The 20,562-nt window shown below is 39.9% G+C and overlaps 1 protein-coding gene across 3 annotated transcripts in view; it reads left to right on the top strand.

Annotated features, from left to right (window-relative positions):
- Positions 1 to 19,757, top strand: part of wdr62 (WD repeat domain 62) — a 37,022-nt gene extending 17,265 nt beyond the window's left edge. The window contains exons 19-32 of one of the 3 annotated variants that reach the window (XM_082180612.1): positions 2,682 to 2,804; positions 6,438 to 6,586; positions 7,349 to 7,410; positions 7,491 to 7,760; positions 8,638 to 8,792; positions 9,766 to 9,887; positions 10,016 to 10,141; positions 10,677 to 10,791; positions 10,979 to 11,081; positions 12,725 to 12,782; positions 15,190 to 15,270; positions 15,864 to 16,574; positions 17,145 to 17,239; positions 18,896 to 19,757. In XM_082180612.1, the coding sequence (XP_082036738.1) occupies positions 2,682 to 2,804; positions 6,438 to 6,586; positions 7,349 to 7,410; positions 7,491 to 7,760; positions 8,638 to 8,792; positions 9,766 to 9,887; positions 10,016 to 10,141; positions 10,677 to 10,791; positions 10,979 to 11,081; positions 12,725 to 12,782; positions 15,190 to 15,270; positions 15,864 to 16,574; positions 17,145 to 17,239; positions 18,896 to 19,141 (2,416 nt within the window). In that variant the 3' untranslated portion in view covers positions 19,142 to 19,757. Of the gene's footprint in view, positions 1 to 2,681; positions 2,805 to 6,437; positions 6,587 to 7,348; positions 7,411 to 7,490; positions 7,761 to 8,637; positions 8,793 to 9,765; positions 9,888 to 10,015; positions 10,142 to 10,676; positions 10,792 to 10,978; positions 11,082 to 12,724; positions 12,795 to 15,189; positions 15,271 to 15,863; positions 16,575 to 17,144; positions 17,240 to 18,895 lie in introns of all 3 variants that reach the window. The other 2 variants (XM_082180614.1, XM_082180613.1) reach the window with 2 other exon arrangements.
- Positions 19,758 to 20,562: the final 805 nt, after the last annotated feature.

Genomic DNA, 20,562 nt, shown 5'->3' with positions numbered 1-20,562 from the left:
TTTGTCTTAGAGGTATTGAGCTGTAGGCAGTTAGTGCGGCTCCAGACCAAAAAGTCCCTCACCAGACTCCGATACTCCTCCTCCCTATCACCCTTAATACACCCAACGATGGCTGTGTCATCCGCATACTTCTGTATGTGACACAGCTCCGAGTTGTAACAGAAATCCGAGGTGTACAGGGTGAAGAGAACAGGTGCCAGCACTGTCCCCTGAGGGGCTCCAGTGCTGCTGACCACCGTGTCAGACATGATGTCCTTCATCCTGACGTACTGTGGCCTGTCCGTGAGGTAGTCTCTGATCCAGTCTACCAAAACGGGGTCCACTCCCATCCTCATCAGTTTGTCCTGGAGTATAGGGGGCCGGATGGTATTAAAGGCACTGGAGAAGTCCAAAAAAAGTATCCTCACTGTGCCGTTCCCCCTATCCAGATGGGAGTGTACCCGATGCAGCATGTAGAGGATGGCATCCTCCACACCAACATCTGGCTGGTACGCAAACTGCAGACAATCCTTGGCATGCTGCACCTGAGGTCTGAGGAGGCTAAGGATGAGCCGCTCCAGCGTCTTCATCAGATGTGAAGTGAGTGCCACTGGTCGAAAGTCGTTCAGCTCGCTGGGCCTGTTCTTCTTAGGCACTGGAACGATGCAGGATGTCTTCCAGAGAGTAGGCACTCTCCCTAGCTGCAGGCTAAGGTTGAAGATCCGTTGGAGCGGCTCCGCCAGTTCTGCAGCGCAGGTCTTCAGCAGTCTCGGACACAGCTTATCCGGGCCCGCTGCCTTCCCAGGCCGGAGCCTCCCCAGCTGTACTCTGACCTGGTCTGTAGTGATGTAGGGCGGGGATTGTATTGAGGAGGGAGGTAGTGTGGTGTTGAGGGAAAAGTGTGTAGAGGGGGGTATTACGGAATCAGGGGTGAAATGTGTAGACTGTGTAGACTGGGATATGATGATATCAGGGGGAGGTGTGTGGGGGGAAGTAGACATTACTGCGATGGGGGTGGGTGGGGGGTGGGTGGGGGGAACAAAAGGCAAAGGCTGGTTAAACCTATTAAAAAAGACATTCAGCTCATTAGCCATCTCACTTGTTCCCCCTGTAGTTCTTGTCTTTGTGTTATGACCTGTAATGGTCCTCACGCCATCCCAGACCTCCCTCATGTTGTTCTCCCTCAGCTTCTCCTCCACCTTTCTCCTGTAGTTGTCCTTAGCTTCCCTCACACAAAGTTTCACCTCCCGCTGTGCTGCCTTCATGGCCTCCCTATCCCTACTCCTGAAGGCAGCCTTCTTCCTGTTGAGGACAGCCTTAACCTCCCGTGTTACCCATGGCTTGTTATTAGGGTAACAGCGGACAGTCTTGATGGGGGAGACCATGTCTGCACAGAAGTTCAGGTAGTCCGTCAGACAATGTGTCATCCCCTCTATGTCCTCACCATGCGGGTCAATCAACACACCCCAGTCTGTGGTGTTATAACAGTCTCTCAGGGCACTTTCCATCTCAGGGGTCCACCTCCTGCTGGTACGAATTGTCACCGGTTGTTTTTGGACCAGGGGAATGTACAGTGGCTGTAAGTAAACCAGGTTGTGATCAGATTTCCCCAGTGGGGGGAGGGGAGTCGCTCTGTATGCATCCCTCATATTAGCATACAGGAGATCAATTGTCCTGTTGTTTCTTGTAGGGCAGTCTACAACCTGGTGAAAAACAGCCAAAGTAGAGTCCAAAGTCACATGATTAAAATCCCCCGAGATGATCATAAAAGCCTCAGGGTGCTGTGTCTGCAGCGCTGCTGTGACGGAGTGGATCTTCTCACAAGCAGCGTCTGCGTCCGCTCTCGGAGGGATGTAAACACAGAGCGTGATCACATGACTGAACTCCCTCGGTAAATAGTACGGCCGCAGGCTAACGGCTAACAGCTCGAGGTCCCGGCAACATGAGGTTGTCTTCACGGAGACATGTCCTGGATTACACCAGCGATTATTGACATACATAATAAGTCCTCCACCTTTGCTTTTTCCACTTGCCTGTGTATCTCTGTCAGCTCTCACGGCAGTGAATCCAAGCAGGTCCACGCTAACATCTGATACAAGGTGGTTTAACCATGTCTCCGTGAAAATGAACAAGCTGATCTCACGGTAGATCCGCTGGTTGTTCAACGCGGACAGCTCGTCGATCTTATTCAGCAGTGAATTCACATTCCCCATGATTACGGAGGGAATCGATGGCTTGTAACGTCTCCGATTCTCCGCTAGCTCAGCCTTTAGCTTAGCCCCGGCCTTGCAGCCCCTGGGTCTCCTCCTCAGTTCCGCCGGTATAGAGTGCCGTATCCCGGCTCGTCCCTTCATGCGCAGAGCCAGCAATTCCTCCCTTGAATGAGTGAGAAAGCTAACTCCTGGTTGCATTTTAAGATTTGAAATATCCATGGGATATATAAAAAACATACTATACTCGCACAAAGAAGATAGGGGGAAAAAAGAAAGAAAAACATAGATTTTAAATGAATAAAAAGAGCTAAAAAAAAGCTAAAAACTGTAGAGCTACTGGAGAGGCAGCCGTCTGCCACAGCGCCAACACGCCAACTATACTCTCACATTAGGAGCAACCCTAACTCTCTGCTAAACCTTACCTCAGTGCGTGTTTAAAAACACACTCACTGATTCAGATCCCAGTCTAATGTGTGTTTGTGTGTCCAGCTGTGTGTTTGTGTGGCGGCTGGACTCTCAGATGACCAACTCCATGAGGAAGAGGTTGGCGGAGAGACAGCAGAAAGCAGGCCTGAGGGTTCAACGACCCCCCAGCAAACAAGAAGCCATCAGGTAGAGTCATTTGGCCCCATGAAAACTGTGAATCTGATCTCTTCCTATATCACATTCATCCTAGAGGTGTTTGTGTAGACCCAGGTCTACGTTGATGCGTGTGTGATTTGTGTATAGCAAAGTTTTTTGCAAACGTACCACTAGGGGTGGGCAGTGTAAAAAACAACAAAAACTACGTTGAGGTTATGGTGCTGTCACATTTACTTTTGTTTGAATTTCGTGGGCACAAAATCCAGTCAATTCAATTGGAATATATACAATTGATTTCAAAAGCATGGTTTGACTGTGAGCTGTGCTTCATACATGGCTAACTACACAGATGTGTAGAAATTCAGAAATTGTTACGGGAATGAAGTTCAGCCAGGACTGCCGGCATCTGATCACCGTATCTGGTGACAGGTAAATCTTTTAAATGTTGTTTTTTACTTTTATTTTATTACTGATTTTTCAAGAAACTGTTTTATACAGTATTAAAGAAAAGGCGTATACATTCACCATTAAATATTTAACATTTTAATCCGATGATGATAGATTGCTGACCTTTTTTGACCACTGTACTTTAGCTGTGACATGTCTTGAAGTTCCCCTGTAGTCAATCATTTTATCCCTTAAAACTCACTAACTTTGATCACTAAAATGACATATTGAAACTTTTTTCTTCCTTCCTGTGATTTAAACAAATTAATCATGCCTTAAAATTAGAGGTCGACCGATAGTGGATTTTACCGATAACGATAGCTAGGTTGGGCCATACTTGCCGATAACCGATTAATCCACCGATAGTTTTTCAAATTGATTCTGGATAAAAAAAAACATAACACTCCAAGTAAAACAGTGCTGAACTTTATTATAAAAATAATAAAACTGTATTGAACCATGAAAACATGCTAAATGAAATAAGACATTCATTCAAATTGAAACAAAAAGTAATACTCTAAATAACAAATAAAACCAGTAACATTAAAATTTAACTGTTCTTTTTCAAGCCAACTTAATGAATAAAAAAGTAACAAAATTTGATCGGTAAAATATTTGAGCAATACAATTGCACCTTGATCATTCATGTTAGTTTGATAGTGCATTAACTATGGTTAACAAATAAAAACCTTAATTTAAATGTATATATTGTACTTAATATAAATTAGTACATGTTAATTAACAAATAATGAACAATACTTATACAGCAGTTATTAACCTTAGTTAATGTTACATATGGAATTTTACTGTAAGTGTTATTTCATATAAATCCAAACAGTCATGCTTAAATATCTACAATGCCAGAGCATTGAAATGACATAAATATTACATGTAGTCTCACACTTTTGCTTCTATTTTATAAACACTTGATGATTATCTAATCAAAATAACAAAATATGTTTTAAAGTGATGAAGAAAAAATAACCGAAATCGAATGCTTTTCTGATTTGTTTATATGTTTCTGTCGGCTGTATGAACATATCAGTTTGCTTTCTTACGTCTCTAGCTTTAAATATGCAACTTCTCTGCATATTTAATGCATAAAAGTGACCAGCTGGATATAAACTAATGCAAATAGATGGTAACAATTGTGACATTAAACATTCGGGTCGGACGTTTATTTTTGTCAGTGTTTTAACCGCTTGAGGTACTAGCGTCCTCTCAGCCTCGAAGGCAAACCAACATACTGTTGTGCTGTTCTTTCTCTACTAATGCAGCATTTAGTCAACAAATTAATCACTTTATAATGATATGAAAAAATGTAGTGTGGCTAAAAAATAGGCTACCTTTTAGCTGTCGGTGCTTTAAAAGCGCATCTGATGTCAGCGTGTGCTCTCAGTGCAGCACGCAGAATCACGTGTCGAAATAAACAACACGAGGCATCAGTGATGGTTTTTATTACACCTCTAGAGGCCGCTCTTGTACTGCATGATGCCAGCAGACCCTTTTCAGCTCTCTCTTACTGTGTAATGAATGACAGCGCGAGCTTCTCAGCCGCTCCAGCAACGGACGCAACCAGGAAAAACTATCGTTATGAATTTTTGCCGATAACGATAGTTCCACCAATCAACTATCGGTGCCGATTAATCGGCAAAACCGATGAATCGGTCGACCTCTACTTAAAATAGCTTGAGTGTAACTCTACATCCTTCATTTAGTATACGCAGACCCATCATATAGTGACCCAATCATAACATCGTCATATACATCATACACCCGTTATTTATTTAGCTAAATGTATCCGATTTTTCATATCACCAAAAACATATACCGGGATAACCTGGCTTCTCTCGAGACTCCCCTGCTAGTTCGCTGGTAATGACACGCTAAAGCCCTCCGGCACGTTGACCTGATTTGTGTTTCTGACGTCACAAACTACCTTGTAACCAGCGATTTCAAACTGTTTGTGTTTTTTTCACCGCAGTTTTAAGGAGAATATATTGAAGGAGATAATGGTGTTGATTTATGAATTTGCACATGTTTTGTCTTAAAGCATATTAAAAACACCACAGACATATAAACAACATTTAAAAACTGGATTTTCACCACAGGGGGACTTTAAATGTTATAATGAAATCTTAATTATTTTAAGCGGTCTTAAATCTGGGCACAGAAAATCACAATACAGCTTAATAGATTGCTGCAATTATGACTTTTTTGGTTTATTTTCATCATGATAATCTTCACAAATGTCAAGATTCATCAGGCTCAAGTTGTGAAAGAATGGTAATGGATTTTTTTTTTACTTTTACCGTCAAGAGGTGCATCAATGTTTGGTCAAGGTCTTGTATTGTCAATGCAAGAGTCCAGCACTCTGCAAAGTCTCCTCCAGAACATCCCAAACACTTTCAATCAATTAAAACTCAGAGATGCCAATTCATGTGTGAAAATGATTCTTCATGCTCCCTCACAACCATTCTTTCACAATCTGAGCCTGATGAATCTCGGCATCGTCATCCATGTTTCTTCCTACACGGCTGTTTAAGAAATGAAAAGCTACACACTCCATCAATTAGAGTTAGAAGAACTGTTGAGTTAGAACAAACATATAACATGCTAGAAACATAATTATCACTGCAATAATGATCCAATCATAGACTCTTAAACATTTGCCTATTTAAACCCAAACAGCGACTTTTGTTTGGCTGGGCAGTGTATAAGACGACTAAATACAATCGACAGAAGTAGAGCTTCCAACACTTCTTTCAGTCCTTATTTAAAAAGCATTTTCCATAAAATTGAGTTAAAATAATTTGCAAGAGCGTGATCATAACTCAATGAGGCTGTGAAAGCAACTCATGAGTTTGAGTTTACCAGTTTGCCGTGAAGACATTTACATTGTGTTACTGATGTATTTTATGTCATAGAATAAAACGTGAAAATATCTTGAGCTTGTGTTCACCTCAGACCTTATTTCAGGCATTTAACCCAAAAGCCGTTGACTTCAGGACGATGGAAGTGCTAAAATTCTCGTTTGTGTTTTGACCTACAAAAATATATCATCCCTGCAGCACTCTGTGATTTATTCATCTTCAAGAGGCCATGATTTATTTAAATTAATGTGAAAGACTATTTGTACTGTATGTTTACAAGAATTGGAATATCTTGTCAGAAATGGGAATGCCTATCTGATTTCATTATTTTCCTGTTGTTCAGGAGAGAGACCTACATTGCTGGGCCCTGTACTGCACTGCCTCACATGGAGGAAGAGGAGCAGGAGGAGGAGGAGAGCTTGATGCCGGAGGAGAGTCCAGAAGACGGTGTGGACGACTGCAGGACTCCAGACAGACTCGACTCCACGGATGGTGTGTTGATGGTGTTCTTCTCTGGTGTTATTGGGCCTCTCGATCACATCAAGTTAGGGCCCAATGAAATCCCTTTTATTTTTCCCCAAATTCTTTTTTTATTTTAATTATTGAATTAATTAATTGAAATCAACATCTACATCTTAACAATTTATTAAAAGTTTCTGAAAGTTTTAATTTTCAGGCTCTATGAAATCTGTTTAACTTGTTTTCTGTTTTAATTTTTCCAGATTCTGTTTTAATGGTTTTAGTTTTATAATCAAAAAGCATTTCTCATAAATGTAATTCATAAAACTTTAACAATTTAATATGGTATACTTTTTTTTTTTCTTTTTTTTTTTTTTCAATAATGGGGCCATTCAGAAATTCTGTGTTGTGTTTGGATTTGGTGTTCTGGATTCATGATTTAATACAAATTTTCAAAAACAGTGGTAATCAGATGAAGGCATTAACAATTTATATTTTAAAATGTTATCAAATGAAAACGTAACAACACTAAAATAACACTTTTCTAATAGCTGTCTTTTTGCATGTTAATATTCACAGACGCTAGTCCACATTGTGATTTGATTAATTATACAGCCCTACTTTTGATTTATTTGTCCAAAAATTGTGCATTCTGCATTAGACAAAAAAATTACAGGAATTTACAGTGTGTTTTACACATGGTGGGAATCATTGGGCCCCACATCAAGTGCACAAGCAAAGTGTACAGAATTCTGTTTAAAATTGGATTTAATGGACTTGACTGTCACACTTTAGCATCTCTGGATTCTGTGGTGCTCCAAACCAATGGCAAGATGCCCATGTGGGTGCGCAGACTGGTATGCATGTTCCTGTTCTCATGAAATATGTTATTGAATATTGAATTCTGTCATGACTAATGGATCTGCTCTAATCACAGGGCGGAGGAGGTGAGACTGATGGCAGTGGCGTAGATAATCGAGCTCAGTACCAGCCTCAGGGACGCTGGGCAGTGCAGTCAGATCCACTAGCCATCCGCACAGTACTGGAGATGAAGAGCATGCAGCTTCCCCTGTCACACACTCCCAGCAGAGCCGTGGGAGAGGAGGAGTTCGAGGAAGACTCTCGCTTCCACCCTCAGAGTTTGGATAGTCTGTTGGATGAAGGCGTCGAAGACGATGATCTGGAGGAAGAGGAAAAAATTTGCAGTGTAAGTTTTGTTAATTTTGCATGAACTGTGTCAGTGCTAAACTGCCCGTTGCATCATCATGAACTTACAATGTATGAATCAAACTCTTTAAGACTGCTGACAGTTTGTCTTTTTCAATGCGTCATTTTATTATATAAATGTTTGTTTACCGGACAAGACAAGTCATTAAGAACAGTGAAATCTCTGTCCTGTCTTGCCTGCTCTCGAGGCGGGTGATGTTTGCTTGAATTTAAATAATAATAATGGTAATAATAAATGTTCAATCCTTAAAGGAACAGTTCACTTAAAAATGAAAAATCTGTCACTTACTCTCCCTCAAGTTTTTCAAACCTGTATAATTGTCTTTCTTCTGCTGAACACAAAGGAATAATTTTTGAAGAATGTTGGTAACCAGACAGTTGATGGACCCCATTGACTCACACAGTAGGAAAACAAATACTGTGTAAGTCAATGGGGTCCAACAACTGTCTGGTTACCAACATTCTTCAAAATATCTTCCTTTGTGTTCAACAGAAGAGAGAAACTCATATAGGTTTAGAACAACTTGAGAGTGAGTAAATGATGAGCATTTTCATTTTTCAAGTGAACTATTCCTTTAACAACTGATCATGAACTACTGGGGGGAAATTTGTCTGAACCCTGTTCATTAGTTTGGTACTCTTGGTCTTTTATCCCTGGCTTCACGTGGCTGGATATTGGAGAGTAATCATTTCAAGCCATCTAGTGGGACAAACAACCTAAAATCTTTTACTCAAAGAATGTGTTAATAGTAGTAGTGATGCTTGTCTGGACAAGAGTAACTTCTCTAACAATTGTAACCACATAATTGTCTGCTGCTATAACTGAAACATGAAAGTGTTTGTTTTATTTGTTGTAGGTTTCCAGAGATGGGTTTAGCTCTTCTCTCCAAGGGCCAGATTTTCTGCAGTTGCCACATGGAGAGGAGAACTTCAATCCCAAGCACAGCTCACCAGAGAAGACTGGATACATTTTGTACCCTGCCAACAGCACTGCTCTCTCCACTGGAGAAGGGTAAACCACTTATAACAACATCTGGCTTTGGTTCATTTTCCATTTTGGGAGTAGGTTTATTTGCATTTATTCGTTTAGCAGATGCTTATCCAGCAACATGAGAATTGCTGCGCTGCAATTTGTTTTGTTTTAATATTGGAAAATGCCTGGGTGATGAGTTGGTGACATTGTGGTGAAAACTGAAAAGGAAGCGGTCCAAGTATCAAGCCCTGAGGTGTCCCAATGTTTGCTTGATGTTACCGTTACCAGTCCCCGTCCTCCACATTGAGTGACATTTGAGTTAATTGAATTAGAGGTACTTTTAAGTCATCTGAAGTAGTTTTGGTTCCTTGCCACTGTCGCCTTTGGCTTACTTAGTTGGGGAACCTTAATAGTCAACAATAATATTGATCTGCGTGCATTGACTCATTATATGAGAACTGAACTGAGCTGGACGATGACATCACTGTTTTCGCCAGAGCGGCTATATATACACACATACATATGTATATGTATTCATGTGCGTATACATGTGTGTGTGTGTGTATACATGTGCGTACACATATGGGTATACATATATGTATATGTGTGTGTGTATATATGTATATGTGTGGGTGTGAACTAAATTAATAACTTTTTTTACAACAAAAATGAACCATCACTGAACTTAAGCTGGACTGTGACGCTAAACAAACCTTGTTGCATTATTTCCCTGTTTTCACTGTAAAGCTGCTTTGAAACAATCTGTATTGTAAACAGCGCTATATAAATAAAGGAGACTTGACTACTTTTTGCACAATTCATGAAAAGTGGGTGAGCTGGATTCAAGCTCTAAATGGGACCAAGCTACTGAACCAAGTGTGACAGTGTCTTACAACAATTTTTTTACCCATAGTAAACTAGACATTGCTATATGGAAGTTCCTGGTAGTCAGCATTTTTAATGTATTATCAATAATCAATCTTTTGTTGTTGTTTTTGTTTCTTCCCTTTAGAGAGTTCGATGTTAAAGCTCTGTGTGAGGGGTCAGGTGGTGACCCTGAGGACGAGGAGCTCAGCCCAGATAGCGCTTGCTCTGCTGAGAGTCCAGCCTCCCACAGTGACCAGCCCCATGACCGTACGTTACATTACACACTGTGTGCTGGAGAGCATGACATGCCCTAACACACTAGTAGTGGCCTTGTAGAGTTGAAGATCCTCTTGTTGATGTGACTTTATCTGTTGTGTTTTTTTTTTTTTTTTTAGAGGACACAGACTCCCTCAGTCAGGTGAGCTCCACGGGAAGCTCAGGAGTGGAAGAGGAAGAGGATGAAGAAGAATCTGGAACGCTGCTTCGCCAACATTTCGACACTCTGGGTGTGGCTGCTAATGGTACGACTTCAGCTCTTGTGCTGGATTGAAATGCCCTACTGTGTTAAAGCAACTGTTCAAAAATGTCATGTTTGCTAGGCATGATTCTTATCTTTTCACTATAAGCATATCTCAAAGGGCTTCATTAGTTGTCCACTAAAGGCTGGAATACACTACTACACAAATTTATGATTTTTTTTGCTAATTTACAGTCAACGCTAGTTGCCAAATATCAGAGCCAGAGTGCAGATATTAGGCAGTCAGAGTGGACAGTTGCGTAGTGTATGATGGGTACATGTTTAGTGTATAGGCCAATTCACACTGTACCGAAAGATGGCAACAGACACTTCAGGTTTTGTTGGATCAGTTTACCCCACATGTTGAATCTGTGTTTGTCGTTTGTGACGTACTGTAATCCGGTGACTGTCTGCGTTGGTTGGAGTCTGATGGTGCAGTGTGAACTCTATGATGCTTTAGTCATGTAGTGTGTTCCAGTCTTAAGATGATGTTGAAATCATCATTGCTGATCTAATCTGCTGTGGAAACTGTCTTGTAGAAAAGTTCAACACAGACTTGAGCTGTCTTCAGCCCAGCGGCACAGAGAGTAACTTCCTCAATCCTCGTCTCAGCATCTCCACACGCTTCCTCTCCCGCTTTCAGAGCCGCTTCCGGTGAGTCCACATCAGCGTCTGCCCCACAGCATGCTATCAAGCTGTGTAATGGAGAAACATGAGTTTGCACTTTGTTATCCCTTCCCTTTTTAAGATCTTAATGAAATGAGGGAAGTAGCGGTGTGTATTATAGTGGCGAGTCATAGTTTAAATGACATTATAATGTAATTTGTGTCTGGTGTTTCAGCACTGTAGGGTCTAGTAGCAGTGCAGTTTGTCGGCTCGCAGCTTGTCTGCCCAGTATACCTGACGAGTCCAGTGATGGCTGTCAATCCCTCGACGCAACAATGGTATGATTACTCACGTGAATAATGTAATGTACTCTGAGTCTGAATGGCGTGTGTATACAATGAGTTCGCCGGTTCTTCATACCGGTCTACACTCAGACTGAACACTAATATGCCACATCATTGTGACATTTCTTCAGCTTTAGTTTTTAAAGCCAGAAGAATGAAATGGCGCAAGCAATCCTAAATTTGACCACTTCTTCTTTATTGTTAAAAATGATGTGTGATGCCATTATTTTTCCATGTATTACCCTTTATGTATATTAGCATCTCAAAAAATGTGATTTTAGGATTTCATAACTCTTTAAAGGGATAGTTCACCCAAAAATGAAAATTCTGTCATTTACTCACCCTCATGTCTTTCAAACCCATAAGACTTGCATTCATCTTTGCAACGCAAGTGAAGATATTTGAAACCTGAATGATTTTGGTCTCTCCATTCAAAGGTCATTCCACCAAGATCTTAACACTACATCATAAAAAGTAATTACATTGATTAAGCAGTTTAATCTAAGTCTTCTGAAACATTGATCAATGCACATACTGTACATAGAGTGCATCATCAAATATGGTAAACAGTAGCTCAAATGTGATCTATGTATAGGAAGTGTTGATCATACGTGATAACGTGAATAAAAAGAATATGAATCACCTAAAAATTTTAAATTAAAGGGTTAGTTTAAAAATGGAAATTCTGTCATTAATGAAATCCGAGAGCTTTCTGTCCCTCCCTAGACTGCAACATTATTGCCTTGAAAGTTGTTAAAAGACAAACCTTAATTTTACAAGGTAACGAGAATACTTTTTGTGTGCAAAAAAACTAAAATATCGACTTTATTCAACAATTTCTTCTCTTCCGTGTCAGTCTCTGGCGCTGTTCACGTCGTAAACAGTGAACCGCTGCTGGGTTGTACGTCAGAACGCCGGCTCATTATTGGCCAGCTCCAGCGTCAGTATCACACACATGTTGTGGTGCTTGGTGAACAGCGTCAGAGACTGACACGGAAGAGAAGAAATTGTTGAATAAAGTCATCATTTTTGTATTCTCATTGCTTTGTAAAATTAAGGTTGAACTACTATAGTCATACTGACTATTTTAACGACGTCTTTATTATCTTTCTGGGCCTTGAAATTGGTTCTGTTGCAGAAAGCTCTCAGATTTCATCAAAAATATCTTTGTGTTCTGAAGATGAACGAAGGTCTTACGGGTTTGGAACGACATGAGGGTGAGTAATTAATGGCAGAATTTACATTTTTGGGTGAACTAACCCTTTAAATCTATTAATCATGTAAAGTTCATTACAATTTTATTTTTATGTGAGCTATTCCTTTAAGTCTTAAGTGTGTATCTGCTAATTTTGTCAATATTTAGGATTACACTTCTAGTAAAGATGACCTCAAAGCTGATAGAGCATAGGAATTAGAGTGTGGAAGTGTGGCTTTTAGTTTGTCTTAGTAAAACTATACAGTAGCAAGAAACATTGGAGATGATCGGAGTTAGGAGATGATAATATTGCTTGCGTCAGTAAAAACGATGAGATTTTGACTTTTTCAATCTAGTACTTTTCAATCTAACTCAATAGTTTGAATTAGTATCTTTTGTCTTTTGGACTGTTTGTTAATGTTTTCTTTCTCCTGCTTTTAAGGACAAGTCAAAGCTTCTTTCAAACAGCAGTGGAAGCATTGAGGAGAACGAGAAGAGTGGTATGTATTCTGGTAATACAATGCATTTTACTTCTGACTGAGTGAAAGTGTCCAATAACAGGGAGGTTCAAGACCCTTATATACTCTAGGCGAAGTTCTCTTTTGATATTCACCAAAAAGTTAGAGAGAGTAGCAAACATCCCAACGCTGTCCCAAGATGCTGGGATTTTGATGAATGTAAATGTTCTGAATTCTTTATACTGTTAGCAAACATCCCAACGCTGTCCCAAGATGCTGGGATTTTGATGAATGTAAATGTTCTGAATTCTTTCCTCTTAATGATAGTAAACATGCAACAAAAATGCAGTTAAAGCACTTTATGCAATAGATCGAAGCAAGATGCTTTATAGCATTAAACATGAAGAAAATTGTCCATGTCTGTTAAAATTTGAACTTCAGTCTCTACTATAAAGCAACTCTCCAGGGTGTTCATGTTTTTACTTGTGGACTTCTGAGCTCAACGGACTGAACAGAAGAAATGAAATGGAGAAGATTCCCATGTTAAAGAAGGCGGATCCTCAGATCTACACCTACATAGAGACAGTGTATTTAGGCCACGCCCACACCAGGGGGGAAAACAATCCAACCGTCTTTCTCCATTGACTTTGCATTGCGAGAGGCTGCCTCCTTGTCATTTATGACTTAAGTTATAACAAAAAACAAAATAATGTCTAAAAGCTGCTGTGACAAGGTGTACTGCAAACAAGCTAAATAACCCAGAAATACATTTTTTATAAGCTGTCGTCCCCGAAAAACGGTTGTTTCAGGACATAAAAGTGGATCAATTAAGACCGAGTTCTCGAACTACTCTGAGAACTACGCCCACTGGAACGCGACATGATATTGTAAAAAAAAAAAAAATTCATAATTTTAACAATGTCGATTGCTTATTTCACCACCCTATGTGAACCTGAGAGAAGGAGATATATTGAGAAGTTAAATTTTATTGGTCTATGTCAGTGCCCCTTTTCCTTACCTTCCTTTTTTTTTTTTTTTTTTATAATCCGACTGAAACACCCTGATATCTATAACTATTTGATCGAATCACCAGGTAACAGCATCATTTCACCTACGATCAAAACACACACTGTTACTAAAATAATGGGACAAGTTAGCTATTAGAAAGCTTTATTAGCTATATATATATATTAGCTATATCATGCCAGAGGAGAACTGGCCCCCGACTGAGCCTGGGTTCTCCCAAGGTTTTTTTTCTCCATTAGGTCACCTGATGGAGTTTTAGGACACCATTAGGTCACTTGATGGAGTTTTTCGGTTCCTTGCCACTGTTGCCTTTGGCTTGCTCAGTTGGGGATATTTTGGGGATATTTAATTTAATTTTATCAATCAATAAATTCCTCTTGAAACAAACTTTGTTGTATTATTTAAATTTAATACTGTGAAGCTGCTTTGATACAATCTGTATTGTGAAAAGCGCTATACAAATAAACTTGACTTGACTTGACTATGTGTGCAAGTAGCTGTAGCTTGGGCCAATTGGTAGCCTATTCGTCCAAAAGCTTTCTATGTCAGATATATGCTATTATTTTGAACGATGGTTTGTTGTAAAAAGAAGTGTATGACATTAAAAGTATTTTTAGAATTAAATTGTACATAAATAGGTTAACCAAAACAAATGTTTATGTCTGAGAACATAGGCTACTTGCCTGCACACACTGAAATGACATACACTGTGTGATACTGTACAAATATTTTGAGTGTCCCTTAGTCTTCTATAAATAACCACGGATGTTCCGTATTTTCCTTTTCTGAAGTTGGCAACCCTATGCATAATTTATTTAGCTTAGCTTTAGCTCTGTCCCAATTGATCCACTTTTATGTCCTGAAACAACCGTTTTTTGGGGACGACAGCTTATAAAAATGTATTTCTGGGTTATTTAGCTTGTTCGCTGTACACCTTGTCACATAGCAGCTTTTAGGCATTATTTGTTATAAGTCATAAATGACAAGGAGGCTGCCTCTCGCAATGCAAAGTCAACGTTGCGCTCTGAACTACCATTGGTACATGGAGATTACATAATATAGAGACAAAGGCGTTTACCAGCCAGAGCAAACGTTTTCGGAAAATTCACTTTGGCAAGCTGTTTCAAACTCCAGTTCATTCTTCGATTTCGGTTGAAGTATATCAGGGCCTGAAGAATAGAATTTGACTGGTCGTGTGATCTCAACATGTCTGGTCCGATGATCCTCTCCATGTAAAGTAACTTCAGTCTTCAGTTCAAAGTACATGGATTTTATAGATATTCATTTTACGAAGTACTTTTATTGGTTTGAGCTCTTTAACATTTAACATCAACATTTTTCCTTCAGAAATGCTGTTGAATTAGAAGATATTGGATGTTCACTGTTTTTAGTCATTTTAAATTTTAAAAATCCTGTCCTCCAGTTACCAAGAAACGTTCCTCGATGTCTTCCCGGAAATCTCGCCAAAACGTATCTTTGTTACGCTGGAAAAATGCTCTGGGAGGTCTGTAAGAGTGTGTTGGGTGTTTTTTTTTTAATGTCTGGGGTTTTAAAGTCAACAATCAGAATAATTTCACATGGGTGTCTTTGGCTGCATCCCAAATCTCATACTTCCCTACTATATAGTTGGTGAAAAACAGTACGAATTCACAGTATTCATTAAACAGTAGGCGGGAAGTTCCCTGAAAGTTCTACTACTTCTGCCGAAAGTCTGAAGTGTGCATCCAATGGACACTTTACTATCCCATGAGGCCACGGGACAAGATTATTGAGTGGCAAGAATGCTGCGCAACTGACACTAGTAGGTCACATGACAATATGGCAGACATAGTATGCCAAGGTTAAATTCATACTACACACATTCATGCTCTATGCAGAAGAACATGTCTTCCTTAATGGTCGTGAAGTACCTACTCGTGGAGTGTGATTTCGGACGCAGCCTTGGTGTTTTCATGCTCAGTTTATCTCTCTTAGTTTGTGGTTCTTGTTTCTTGATTTTCTTTGTGCAACTGGGGGTTTGAACTTCCAGCTTTAAAAGTCACATTAGAAGTTATATTAAAATAACACAAATCCAAATATGTCTTTTGTTCTTTTCAGAAATCTCAAACAAGACCATTCATTCCAAAGCTGTCAATAATACTGTCAACGCTACAACAGTTCTTGCAACCAAATCTGCCAGCAACACCAAAGATGCTGATGCATCGGTTACACGTTCCCGCCAAAGCTACATGGGACCCACTGCAAGCTCCCGCGCTAAGATCGCGCAGAGCAACTCTGTGGAGGGGCTGAATGTGTGTGTGTCGGAGGAGACGCCGCTAAACACCCTGTCCTCGTCACTGGACACAACTGTAGAGCAAAGCAAAGAGAACATTATTCCTCCTTCTTCCTCTTCGGCTCTTCCGTCGGGACCGTCTCATCCGACTCCCGCCTTGGGAAACCACAGTGCCCGGGCAGCGCTTCGATTGGCCCTCGCTGGCCCCAGCCGGGCCAGTTTGTCTCCGATGTCGCTCACGACTCGTCTGGGTAAAGGTGAACGTCCCGGGTCTCCGTGTCGACAGGCTTTGGTGACGCCCACTGAGATGCGGTCACTGGGGAAAGAGTGTCGGAAGCAGATCAGTAATATTGAGCAGAGTTTGGCTCCGAAGACTTCAGGCAGGTTCTCAACAGGGTCTGAAATGTTTTCCGGGAAGCCCAGCGTGTCGGAAGCTGACCTGACGTTTACAGGGTCATGTGAGAACACCCAGACCTCGGGTCAGATCGCAGTAACTCCAGACAGAGAGGATTCGACAGGAAACGGGGAGAACACAGGTAATTCGTAACTCCGTCTCTGAGTTTGGGTTGCTTATAACGTGCTTTTGAGAGCGCAACATCCGTAATAATCTATCATAGAGAAGCTTTAAGGTATCCCTGTGGCTTTCCGTCAAAATAAAATTTCAATGATATAGCAGGTGAAAATTAATTTGAACATATATTATATTTTTTCTTTTTTTTTCTTAAAATTGTTCAGCCCTGCTACATACAAAAATGCATATTAAATGGCAAGGAAGTTGACCATGAATGTAGTGGTTTCAATATTCTGGTAAAGTCTTCATTCTGAAAGAGATGCTCCATAACTGCTGAAGTATTCCTTAATACATACAAATAAATACTTCCATCTAGATGTGCACAGATCCAAATGCATGTCTACGTTGCTCAACAATCAGATTAATATGGGTTTATGCCTGTGGTCTGATTATTGGCTTAATCAGGTTTTTGCCATTAGGTTAGTCTTTTTACACACTATGCTTATCAGAATAAACCTGAATTCTCATTAACAGGTTTTTTTGTTGTTGTATGCAACCGCAGTTATTGATGGGATTGGTTTGTGTTTGTCTTCAGGTCTTTCTGCAGAGTCGCTGAGTGTCCAGATGTGTAAGAAGATGGTGAATGAACTCTGGCACACCATCCATAAAGCAACTGGCTTTTATAGCGAGGTGATTTCTCTTGTTCTTATTTTAACTGAAAGCAACTTGCATATCTTAAAATATATGCTTATTTTGTTTTGCCAAGATGCACACATCAGTAATGTTTTTTCTAAGGCACTTAAAAATCACTTGTAAAAGCTACTTAAATGTCCTAATTGAACTAAGGCCTAATCCTGGCTTAATCTAAACCCTGTCTGTGAAACCAGGCGTTGTGTTTTTGTTTTAGTTTTTTCTGAGAAAGAAAGAATCCTGAGAAAAAAATTATTTTAAAGCAAAGTCTTCATCAGCACAACTGTTTTCAGCATGATGATGATAATACAAAATAAAGTAATACGATTTTTTTGAATGATCATGTAACACTGAAGGCTGGAGTAATGATGCTGAAAATTCAGCTTACTTTCACAGAGATTATATTTTAAAATATTAAATATAAAAACATTTCACAAAAGTCATTTTTAATTTGATTTTACGGTTTGATTTAATGCAGCCTCGGTGAGCAGAAGCATCTTAAATGAGGACAGTCTTACCAACTGTTCGTTTTTAAGTTGTTGGATCAATTTATACTTGCATACTGGCATTAAGAAAATGAATTACTGTAATTCTATTGTCGTACAGAGTTGCATTAACATTAATGTCCCAGTTTTCTGTAAAAGTGTCATATATATTAACCTGCCAGAAATGCAGAAAAAACATTGGATTTTTCTGAACAAATTATATAGCGGGGTTTTCAATTATAGTTCCAAAAGGTCCGGTCACTATATTTCCTTCCCAGCGGAGGTTCGGAAAATATTTCTTTGGAATAGTTATACATTTCCATCTGGGCAGCATTAGGAAAAGAACAAAAGTCCTAAACAGTGTAAAGTGTGTTGTGCCCTCAGAGCCAAAGCAGTGAGTCAGAATAAAAAAACTAAACAATATTCATCAGTTGAGCCCAGTTAGATACGAATATTAAAAGGTAAGATCGGATTTTATCAGGCTATTGTTTTTATATTTAGAGACCCATGTATGACAGAAGGCCATGTGGCAGAAACGATACGGTAAGAGGGTTCAGGGTTTTCCTCTTGAAGTCACTAACCATTATTTTTAATGGATGGGAGACGTAGGCGTGTATCCAAGCATTAATGGCAAGGAAAGACCCTTATACTGGGAGCGGCACATATGAGGTGTTTCTCCTTCCTCTGCTTCAAGATCTTGATAAATGGAAGCATTTCTTTGTTTAGAATCCGTTATACTTTTGTCTTTTACGAGACAAAGGACTCTGTCTGTCTCATCTTCTGTCCAAACATACCGCGCCATCTTTAAAGAATGATCGACTGTTACGCAAGTCAGGTGACCTGTGAATGCGGGAAAAAGTTTCCTTTGCAGTTTTGCGAAATATTCCTTTTTCGAATTGCCTGTAAAACCACCTCATAAGGCGAGCGTGTAAACTTTTTTGCAATATATGGGAGTTTTTGCGAAATTGCCATGTTTCCATTGGGCGTATTTTCAATTTGCGCAATTTGAAGGGTTAATGGAAACATGGCTATTGTGTCGCAGATGTAATCAAGCCAGAGTCCGCAACCGGACCGCGGCCCGCTGTTTGAGGACTCCCCTTTTCTATAGCATTCTTCAGGGTGAAAGAAGCTTGAATCCATCTAATGGTAAAACTGTGTTCCCTCTCTGTAGCTGTGCTCCATCCCGGAGTTGTCGGAGCAGCAGGAACAGATGAAGAGTATTTTGCAGGAGGTGTTTGTGGGCGTACAGTGTGAGCTACTCTCCCTGTGCCCACAGGAGACCCGCGCCCGTCCCGTGCCGGAAGACTCCCCCGGCCGCCAGCTGCGGGACGACAGGACCGTGGCCCTCCTGGAGAAATACTCCGAGATGCTCTTACTGCGAATGACTGAAAAAGGAGCTCAGCCCGCGCTGGAGTAACGGCTCGTTTTATTGGCCGAAATGAACTTCTAATAAGCACCTTTAAACGTTAATGTCTTCGTTGGTTTTAAGCATGTACATGCATATTTGAAGCTTTTTGTAAAACTGGCAGTGTGAGTTGTCTTTTACACAGTTTTCCCACTACATTTCAATACCGGCGTGTATTTGCTCACATACATTTTTTAATTATTTTTATCATTTAAAGATTTATCAAGGCGAACTCTTCAGGACCTTTTCCTTCAGTCGTTTGTGTTTTCCAGATTTCATGTAGAATTGTGAAACAGTGTTACTTTTGGAAGACAAACAGTTGAATTATGTGCTGAGTGTTGAGTTGCAGTTCAGTGTAGTTTCACACCGTCTCACGCAGACTAGCGACGAGTTGTTCCGGTGTGGTGTTGTTTTGAATATGTAGATGTTTCCTGAAGCACCAGGCTGACTCTCACGATGTGCTTGGTTTTGCCACTGGTGTGCAGATTATGCTTTGTCATGTTGTGCAATCTTTTTTTTTTCTTTTTTTTTTCACTGAAAATGTATAGTTAACTTTTTAGGAAAGCTTTGTAAATATGTTTTAATCAGCCATTTACACTATTTTAATATTAAACATTTTATTATTAAATATGATTGTTTTTTGTGGTTCCTTTTATATAAGACTGCTCTTGATTTATAATTTGTAAAAAAAAACAGTCTATTGAAAAGGAAGAGGAATCATTTTGCAAAACTCGAAATTTTGCATTTTGGAAAAGTTTTAAGACTCCATGATTTTTATTTATTTTATGTTTTTTAAAGCTTGGATAAGAGAGAAACATTCTGTACCAGGTGTTTTCTTTTTTTTTCTTTTTTTATAATTGAAATCTTTATTTTTAACAAAACAAAAAAAAACACCCACAAAAAAAAAGACCGCTTCCGTCTCAGTCAAAAACCCGTCCCCAAGATTTGTCAAAACCCTCCATATCATCATTAATCCTGGCCAAGAATTTTTCATATGACACAATTTTCAGCCTATTGTCTTTCCACCTGTTAAACTCTGGAGGAGATGGATCCTTCCACACACTGAGAATCACTCGGGCAGCTGTAATCACCCCCACCTTTATAACCACAAAATCATATTTCAAAACTCCCGGTAAACACAGACTGATCCCCTAATAAGCACAATCTTGGTGACATGGGTTATTGTCAAGCTAATCCACCTTCCTATACTATCCAGTACTCTTTGCCAAAAGGGGTAAACTGTCCCACATTCCCAAATAGCATGCAGAAATGTCCCTGGATCTGAGCTGCATTTCCAGCATATATTATTGGGCATAATTCCCATTCTGTACCAGGTGTTTTCTATCTTTTAAATGCCACAGACCCCCAAATATGATCTGCCTCGGGCCAGGGCATATATATATTTTCATGTGTAAAGACCCAATTCATACTGT

This window comes from Leuciscus leuciscus (genome assembly GCF_965113295.1).
Source record: "Leuciscus leuciscus genome assembly, chromosome: 9".
Lineage (NCBI taxonomy): Eukaryota > Metazoa > Chordata > Actinopteri > Cypriniformes > Leuciscidae > Leuciscus > Leuciscus leuciscus.
The sequence above is the reverse complement of the archived record's forward strand: the minus strand, read 5'-3'. Positions and strand labels throughout refer to the sequence as shown.